Source organism: Vicugna pacos, chromosome 6, assembly GCF_048564905.1.
Source record: "Vicugna pacos chromosome 6, VicPac4, whole genome shotgun sequence".
In the NCBI taxonomy this organism is placed as follows: Eukaryota; Metazoa; Chordata; class Mammalia; order Artiodactyla; family Camelidae; genus Vicugna; species Vicugna pacos.
In genome coordinates, this window is record NC_132992.1 from 82009437 (window position 1) to 82019301 (window position 9865).

A 9865-nucleotide genomic window follows, 5' to 3' on the forward strand; every position below is an offset into this window, starting at 1 on the left:
ATAAGAATAGATGAATTCCATCTCTCATGTTTGAGTTTATTTTTTCTAGACAGTTAAGTTCATTATCACAGTGTTTATATTTTGAAGGTTTAACAATAATTTCTTTTAAAATATTACAGCATTAAATGTGATTTTGAGACAGTTGAGATTAAGAACTTCACAGATTCAGAAGTGAACATAAAGCAGGTAATAAACATGAGATCTCTTTGTGTTCCACGTTAGAATTATAGCTGCTTTAACTTAATATGGTATATATAGCTGTTTGGACTGAAGAATAAAATTTTGTGTGTGATCTGGCTGGTGCACAGAAGCATTGCCTGTCGACGAGTGGTGATAGCTCTCTGTGGGTGGCCTGATTGACCCTGCCCAATCTGAAAAACTACTTGTTGTTAGCATCTCTTCTAGACGGTTGGTTGGCTGGATGGATGGATGGGTGGATGAATAAAATACCTTACATGTTCTTTTCAGAGATGCATACTGGGATCACTAAAGGAGCCAGAGAAGTTGTATAGAAGTTATTTTCACTTCTATGCCTGTAATTCTTTTTAAAGAATTGCCAGTGATTATATTATTAGAAATTATACATTTTATAAGAATAGGTGGATATCATTCTCTTATGCTTGCTTTTACTTTTTTCTAAGACCATAAAGCTCCTTTTTAGTGTTTGTATTTTGAATGTTTAGCAATCATTTCTTTTAAAATATTACAGACTTTGTGATAAACTGATTATTTTTATTTGGGGGGTATTACTCATACATACCTGCATCCTAGTTTAAATTTATTGTTTGTGAAAATGATTGTCTATTAAAATGTCAAGCAGATTCAGAGATAGAAGAATAAAATATAACACACTCAACTTCCCTCTCCCCTTCTGGAAATGGATAAAGGATCGTAGGTTGCCATCTCAGCCATTAATAGCTATTAACATAAGATTCTGCCCTTTAAGGGCCAAGGACAAATCAGTTTCTCTGAGAGCTGACTTTCCCCATCTGTAAACACTGTACTTAATATGCAGGGTCATTGGAAGGAATGAACGTTGTAGGTAAAGTACATGGTCTCACCCGGGCTTCATAAATGATACCTATGACTAGCTTGAGATTTAGGAAGGGAGTTAGCTCTTAACTAAATAAACTGAAGCAGAAGTCCACTTTCATTGTGCCCCAAATGTTTATCCATAACCTTGTAAGAAAACAGTGTGCCCCCTTATTCTGTTCCGTAATCAGTATCACCAGCAGTCTACTGAGGAAGCTAGTAGATCATTAGCTGCAGTAGATAGACCAGCATTTTAATAGCATTTTTAAAATTAAAACACTACACATAAATTAGCATTGTAAAGATTAAATCTGATGGTGCAAGTAAATGCTTGGCATAGTTATGTGGCCCCTTGTAAGGGTTCTATAAAAGTAAGCTGCCATTATTTTTTGTTTGTTAATATTATTGTTCAGACTGCCGGAGCTACCATTGCTTCTACATATTTGATAGGTTGGCATTTGAACGGGTGGACTATTTGAATTTCTGAATAATAGGGTATTTTCTCTCTAGTTTACTTAAATCTTAACAAATTTGCTTCATTTTCTCTTTACATGTTTATTTGTGGTATTTCTTCAATGTCATTTAATATGTTCCTCAATAAAATATTAGAAATTGTTTTATTTTAAATTAAGAAAAAAGTATTGATTGTATGGAAATATATTCTAAAACATCCTTTGTTCTAATATACCAGTCACTTTAATCTACTGAGTATCTCTACTCTCTTTCCTTGACTATTTTTAGAAATTTTTGCTCTTTTGCTTTATTTCTGCTTTCATTATGTATTTTTGAAGCAACATAAAGATTTATTCTTCTCATTGCATCCCCAGGCATCTAGTTGTATGACATATGATACCAAAGGAAAAATAACCCCTTTACCTTTACAAGGGCATGAATTACCCTGGGACGAGATTAAAGATGGTGCTCTTCAGTGTTCCTCATCAAGGTATTTCAGCCGTTCATATAGAACTATCCTGTGTGACAGACATTCAGACTTTGCAGCACACGTACTGTTTTAATAGCGTGCTCTCATCTACTTAGGTGTTTGGTAGTGGCCTTGTTAGTTTTACTAAGGACGTTTTACAAAGTACGTAGTCAAAAGTTTAAATGAATTGCTGCCCCACAGATGGCGGACCTGCCGGCACCACGGATGCAGCGGCCCTGCTGCGCCCGTGACGTCGGGGCACAGAGGAAGCTGCTATTTCTACGCTCAGTGCTCAGAACAGTGGGCACTAAGAATGGTTTGTAGCCGGACAGTACGATTTTCTTCTTCCATAGAGGAAGGCTCGTTGTGAGGATTAAATGAGATGTATGAGCACTTGGCAGGCTTCGGGCACAGTGGGATTGACTCAGAGAGGGTCTCCTTCAGTCATTCAGTAGGTCTGTCTGGGGGAGACTTTGTAGAAGAAAGCGTTGGGCAGGTGTGACCTGCTTCCCTCCCTGAGAGCCTCTGAGCCGGTATCAGTGGCCTGTGTCCTGTCCAGACCCATTACTCCCTGTTCGGGGTCTGGAGCCACCTGGTCCATGAGCACTTGTGCTGTGAAGACCCTTGACAAGGAGCAGGAGACAGTTTGATCATTCTGGAAGGAGCGCCAAAGGGTCACCCCTGGCATTTGCCCTGTGGGTGAGGCAGAGGTCAGGCCTCTGTGTGGAGCCCGTCGATGGACCAACCATAACCCTATAAATGATCATCCAGACTGGGGCCCTGGGGGGCAGAGGGGGCTGTGGCCCCCTGTCAGGTGGAGGGCTCAGTTTGCTGTTGAGGGTCGAACAAAAGCTGTAGGTGACTGGCTCTCAACCAGCGTGTCCCTCCCAGGGCATGTGGCAGTGGGCAGGAGGGAAGGGGGTCCCCGTGCTGGCAGGGCTGAGGTTGACAAACCTGCTGTAGAAAAACGTGGTTTGGGGGGATTCACTGATGAGATTCCATGTCTCAGAAAAAAAAAAGAAAAAAAAGTTTAAATGAATTCATTTTGTCAATTCATTAATAATGGGAAAAGGGACACTGGCTTTGTATTACTTATCATCACTACTGGTATATGAGAAAGGATGTCTCCCAAGACGGATCATCCAGCAGTGATGCAAACCAGTTTACATGGCATATGTCGTACCGAATAACCTTACCATTAGAGATTCCATCATTTGTGATTTGAACATCCATCACATGCTAGTGCTTTATCTATCCATGCTTTGTAGAGGAGGCACTGTTTTTTTGTTTTAATGATTCATCATGTTTAGTAATTATGGAGCACTGCACCTAAATAAAAGTGATAGGTTAGCAGGTAGTATAGAACCTAAAAAATGCCTTTGATAGCTTCAGCTGTCAAATGCATTTCCAGTGTCAGCACTTGCATGTGAGATGAAGGAGGTGGAAGGAAAAAAGGACTAAAGAGGGCAAGAATGAGGAATCTTACAGCAGGCCAGAAGGCAAGCATGCACATTCCCTCAGGAACCACATCTTCCCTCGGGCCTGGCCTTAGGGAGATCTCACCTGCCTGGCAAAACTTTGGGGGGAAGGAGGGTGTTGGGGGAGGGGTTCATTGCTAACTTCTCTGTCTTGAAATTCACGATGCTTTAGTGCTCATAACTTCAGAGGCTCTCCTGAGCTGGTGGAGCCAGTGTGAAGTGAACGTAAAGAACGATGGGAAGAAGGGGTGCTTATCTTCCCTGGTAGTTTCTACCTCAAAGACGCAAAGTGTTGTAACTGAATATGCCTGAATAGAAAGCTTGGCATTAACGAGTGATGGCATAACTGTGTAATGACAGAATTTATCGTAATGACTACCTTAAAATTTTTTCCATAGGGAAGTATGTTTCCAACATCATTTATGTTTTTATCTTAGTCAAATTGATAATTGTTTCTACAAGGTAAGTTTCATAGTACAGTTTTAAAAAAGGATTGTGAATTTGTAATTAGAAGACTAGTTTAAAAATCTGTCTTTGCTACTTCCTGACACGTGACCTTGGCAAGTTACTTAGCCCTTCTGCCCCTTGGTGAATTGTTTAGTAAGTGGGAAAAATAATACCTACCTAGTGTGTCTGACAGGGCTGTTCGGAAGATCAGATCAGATCATCAAGATAATCTTAAACGCTGACTGTAGGCCGACCATTGTTTTGTTAAAATATTCTAATTCTCCCTTTCCTGGGCAGTATGTCAATATTCCCTGCAGCCTCCTTCAGAGAGAAAAATCTATTCTGAGTAAGTTCTTTTTGACCTCTTCATTTTGCTTAGTGGAAATCAACAATTAAGAATCACACAAATTATTATTAAATAAGTTAGGATTGAACACTAATCTCTCTTTACAACCAGCTTTGGGGTTCAATCATGTAATACATACTAAATTTGAGAAAATGACCAGAATTTTCTGAAATAATTATTAATAACTTCATTTTTATGTCCAGTGGAACTTTGTCCCTAAGTTAATAATAACCTGCTTTTTTATAATTAGTACTCATCATTTTGATTTTTATAAATAAAAATAATAAAAACTAATAAAGATGAGTTTTAGAGAAATGCAGGGTTTTTGGTAGTTCAGGATACCCTTCCTGGAGCTTTCTAACCTCACCAGTGTTCTGCAGATACTATACTTCTAGGTTTTAATGTTGTTTTAGTTAAGCTGTATTTGGGGGGGAGGGAATAATCTATTATTATAGTTTCATTTATTCTCAAATTTGCTGCCTGTGAATCAGCTTGAAAGCATAATTTTATGCAACCTTTTAATATTCTATTTGATTTGCTAATTAACTCTTTATTTATTCAGTAATTTACTTGCTATTTATATTTTCTATCAATTTACTGATTTTAGCTAATTAAAATCAAACTTACATAGTATCCTAATTTTCTTATAATGGCTACTAAAATACAGTTATCTCATAAAATAGTACAACAGAGAAATATGTCCAAGTAATTAAAAATTGTCACACAGATTTTTTATTTATGCCCACAGATTTTTCTATTAGAATATTTTTCCTCATCTCCAAACATTTTGAAAAAAAAAATTTTTTTTCTGCTCAATAAATTTCCCAATCTTAAAATAAAATGCTCTCCTTAGGATCAGTAGAGGATTTCACAAATGAAGCTCCTGCTTCTCTGAATGACTTTCCTCTTTACCTTCCTGCAAGAACCATGCAGAGAGGTTCACATCTCTGTTGCAGGACATTGTTAGGAGCCAGAGTACATTTAAAATGCTTGTTGGGAACACGTGCCCCCAGGGGATCACACTTATTTGACCTCTTGCCCCAGGTGCTTTCTGTTTTGTTTAACCCCTGCTTATCCTTTACTACTTGATGCATGTTGTAGATATCTATGAAATTTTATTCTAATAGGGAATATGTTCTCATCTTTAATAACTATCCTTGCATAATTCAAGACTAGAGACATGTTTGTTTTATAATATCCCACTATTTCTAATTATGTACTCCTGTTCCCTATAGTTTTTAGAGTAAGTAAGCAATAATTTTTATGCTGTATATTGCTTTTCCTTCACAGTGAAGAAGAACTATTGTATCTAAGTTTCATTGAAGATGTAACAGAAGAAATTTTGAAACTTGGTTTATTTTCAAACAGGTTAGATTTTTTTAAATTATATTATAGTGGTTGAACAATACATTGAATACTCTTCATTTGATGTTAATTTTCTTGTTTTGTTTTGTGTGGTTTTTGTTTTTACATTTTTTTATTGAGTCATAGTCATTTTAAAATGTTGTGCCAACATTTGAGGTTAATTTTTTAAAGTTATTTCCACATGTTAGGAAATGAAAATTATATTGATTTCATAGGGGACCATTTTCTTATAACTGATAGTAAATTGTAAAGAATATGTAATTCATAGTCTCAGGAGAGTTCACAGTTTGAGGGAGTTATAGAAAAGAATAGAGTTTCTGTTCATTTCCCTTAGATACAGAGAACAGATTGGTGGTTGCCAGAGACAAGGGCTAGGAGGTGGGGGAAATGGTTGAAGGGAGTCAAAAGGTACAAACTTCCAGTTATAATATAAAGAAGTCATGGGGATATAATGTACAGCATGGTGACTACAGTTAACGCCGTATTACATATTTGAAAGTTGCTGAGAGAACAGATCTTAAAAGTTCTCGTTACAAGAAAAAATTTTCTTGTAACTATATATGGTGACAAATGTTAACTGGATTTACTATGGTGAACATTCTGCAGTATATAAATTCAAATCATTATGTTGTACACCTGAAACTAATATAATGTGGTTATATTACCTCAGTTTCAAAAACCTATCACAAAAAAAAGAAACGGTATTTGAAAGAAAAAAGTTAAATTGTCTTTATTCACAGATGACATTGTCATCCATGTAAAAATCCCATACAGTCTACAAAGAAACAAGCCAAAAATATTAATATATTTCTTAGTTTATAAGACTAGGAAACTGAATTTTTGCTTCTCATTTGCAAAGATCCATCATCTGGTTTTTGTGTTTGAAACTCATGAGAATCCAAAGTAAGCTTTTTTGTTACAACTGTTAGTAGTAACAGGAGGACAAATTAAAGGTTAGGCTGGCACACTGAGTGAAAGGGGAAGTTTGGAAAACCAGGTTAGTATTGTATAACTTAAGGAAACTGTGTGGTCCTGAGCCAGCCTGAACATTTATTTGGCTAAAGTTCATTTAGATAACACTTTATGATAAGGATCATAGGACCCCATTATGTGTATCTTGCGTGCTTTCCCTGTCATCAAATGTCAAGTGCAGACATTTCTAATGAATTATTTCTGTTTCTATATGAAGCTTTTAAATTAAGGAAAACATTTGCATTATTAGTATAAAAAGCTACACCAAAAAGCCTAAATTTTTGATGGTAATTCTGTTTACCGCTTTCATTTTAAAAAATTGGCTAAAAATGCATAATGGGTTGTAGTTTCAGATTTGCAAGATGAAAAAGTTCTTCTGCACTGTTTCACAACAGTGTAAATATACGTAACACTACTGAACTATCAATTTTAAAGTTAAAATGGTAAATTTTATGTTATGTGGTTTTTTTACCACAAAAATAACAAAAATATTAAGATTCCAACTGTAAATCAAAAAATAAAGGTTAGAAGCTGAAACAAAAACAAAAAGGTTCACATGAAAAACATGTATTTTTGTTTTAAAAAACTCACTTTTTTTTTTAGATTACAAGGCTGTTTATTGTGGCATTTTTTATAGTACACCAAAAAATGGAATCAAGCTACAGATTGAATAGTAAAGATTTGGTTGAATAAATTGTAGAACATTTATAATACTAAGTTCTGTTCAGAGATTTAAAATGATGTTGTAAAAGTGAATTTATTGATACATGGAGATGTTCAAAATATATAATTGATTAGAAAAAACAATACAGGTATCAAAACAGTATGTACTGTTTAATCCCAATTTTGGTAAAGAAATAAACATGCATAAAAAAATGCCTAGAAGTGAATAGTCTAAAACATCAATGATAGTTGTAAAATATAGAATATAGATTTCTTGGGCTTTTTCAAAATTGCAAAATAGTTCAAAACAAAACAAAAAATCTAAGGTTGGCTCATAACTTCATTGATAATAATAAATGGTAACAAGTGAGTTGTTTTTCAAGAAACCAATTGGTGACACTCCTGTGATAGCTAGACAGGCGTGGTAGAGCTGAAAGAATGTGTCTGGAGGCAGGCTGCTCTGAGTTAAATTCCTTAATAGCTTGTGACCTTGGGGGAGGGGAAGCCATCATCTTAGGGATGTCGTTTCTCATCTTAGAATGGATTTTGTAACACTTTCTCTTTCAGTATTGGTCACGATTAGAGGTATAATGATTACCATGTGTCCAACACAAATGTCTAGCACTTAGTTGTACTTAGTAAGTGATAACTTTTAGGTTATGTGAACTTACCATCAGTGGAATTTTTTTAAGTATAATTTAGGAAGCATTGTAAAGTAATTCTTTGTAAGAGAATTGTTTGGTTTTAGGGGTGGTTTGTCTGTGAAGAGAAAGGGAGGGGGAAAGGCTTTTGGTGTTCGTGTACAAATGAGAAAAAAAGTTTCACGGTGTGTGCAGGGGGTTGGGGGAACTTTCTGTAAAATATTTTAGTCACAGAAGTGTTAAGTAGCACGCGATCTTTCAGAAACACTGGCGTCTGTTACATAACTTAACATAGTGGAAGTCATACTAGCTTCCAAATCAGAGAACTTGACAGAACGGGGACAGTGCTCATCTTTAGAAAGGAAAAAGGTAATCTAAAACATATTTTCCAACCTTTAGTAGTTTACTTATTGCATGGCTATTTTATATTCAGTTGATTTCCTGATTTTGAGACATTAACATTTTTATTTATCATTTGTAGGTTTCTAGAACGACTGTTTGAGAGACATATAAAACAAAATAAACATCATTTGGAGGAGGTTTGTCTTTCTTTAGAACTTCATTAGAAAAAATCTAATACAGAGAGAATTTTAAAGTTTTACCATACTCTCAGAGAATACATTAAAAACAAGCACTTTTTTTCCCTTGCAATTTTCATGTGTGCTGGCGGGGTGGGGGTGCAGGCACAGGGTGTGGAAGAAGTATTAATTCTGCTGAGATCTGGAGCACTGCGGACAAAAGTAATTCAATTTCACTAGCTTAATTAATATAATCACTCACGTCTCTTTATTCTAGGCAAAAATGCGCCACTTGCTACACATCCTCAAGGTGGACTTGGGCTGCGTGTCCAAGGAAAACTCACTAAAGCTAGATGATGTTGATATGTTGCTTGATTTTGAAAAAACTGAGAATTCAGAACAAAATGAATATAAAAATGAACAAGATTTAGCCATTAAACAGGAACATCAAGAATACCAAAAAGCTTTGAATATGTTATTGTCTGTACCAAAGGAAGAGAACGAGATAGTCTCCTCACCGGGTGAATTTTTCCTGCCCGTCTATAAATCAAAGTACTCAGAAGGGGTTATAATTCAACAGGTGAATGATGAAACAAATCTTGGAACTTCAATTTGGGATGAAAAAAATGCAAATATGTCAGACAGTTTACTAGACCAAGAAACCTCTGTGAATGTCATTGAAGGTGACAGTGACACTGAAAAGGTTGAGACATCAAATGAATTGTGTTGTCTTAGCACAGCACTCTGCCCATCGGTTCAGCTGTGCAGTATTGAAGATGATAATCAGGACGTGGAAGCACCAACTCTTAAAATCATGGAAATGAGCATTGAGGACTGATCTTTGGATGTTTGATCGTCATTAATAAATATTCCAGATGGCCAATAATTCAATATTCCTTTTACTCTTTTTTTCTTTTATATATTAAGATTTCTATGTTCATTTTCTATCTTGTATAATAAATTTCTATAAATTTAGCAGCTTAAAACAACACACATATATTACTTATCCCATGGTTTCTTTGAATCAGGAGTCTAAGCACGGCTTAGCTGGATCCTCCGTTCTTGGTCTCAGACGCCTACAAGCCGAATGTCAGTTGGTGCTATGGTCTCATCTGGAAGCTTGACTCGGGGTAGATTCTGCTTCCAAACTCTTTTCAGATTGTTGACAGAATTTCTTTCCTTGTAGCTATAGATTTGAGGGCTTTAGTTTCTTTCTGGCTGTGGCTATTGGCTGCCCTCAACAACTAGGGTCTGCCCACCGTTCCCTGCCACTTGGCCCCCTCCACGGGCAGCTCACAGGAGAACGAGCGAGACTCTGCTAGCAAGATGGAGTCTCATGAGACAACACAGTAACGTAATGTGATCACAGGAATGACTTCTATCGCCTTTGCCACATTCTCTTGGTTAAAAGCAAGTCAGGTCCCGCCCACACTTAAGAGGTAGAATACAAGGGTGTGAATGCCAAAGGTGAGAATCACTGG

At 36.3% G+C, this 9865-nt stretch overlaps 1 protein-coding gene and 1 non-coding gene across 2 annotated transcripts in view; both read left to right on the forward strand.

Moving 5' to 3' along the window:
• SPATA7 (spermatogenesis associated 7) overlaps positions 1-9270 on the forward strand; it is a 32616-nt gene extending 23346 nt beyond the window's left edge. Inside the window, exons 7-12 of the mRNA XM_072963551.1 lie at positions 120-186; positions 1860-1974; positions 4171-4225; positions 5516-5593; positions 8348-8405; positions 8662-9270. Of these exons, the coding sequence (XP_072819652.1) occupies positions 120-186; positions 1860-1974; positions 4171-4225; positions 5516-5593; positions 8348-8405; positions 8662-9222 (934 nt within the window). The 3' untranslated portion in view covers positions 9223-9270. The remainder of the gene's footprint in view (positions 1-119; positions 187-1859; positions 1975-4170; positions 4226-5515; positions 5594-8347; positions 8406-8661) is intronic.
• Positions 2155-2288, forward strand: LOC116281102 (small nucleolar RNA SNORA43). Its single transcript, XR_004190558.1, has one exon. It is a non-coding gene; the product is annotated as a small nucleolar RNA SNORA43 (small nucleolar RNA).
• Positions 9271-9865: the final 595 nt, after the last annotated feature.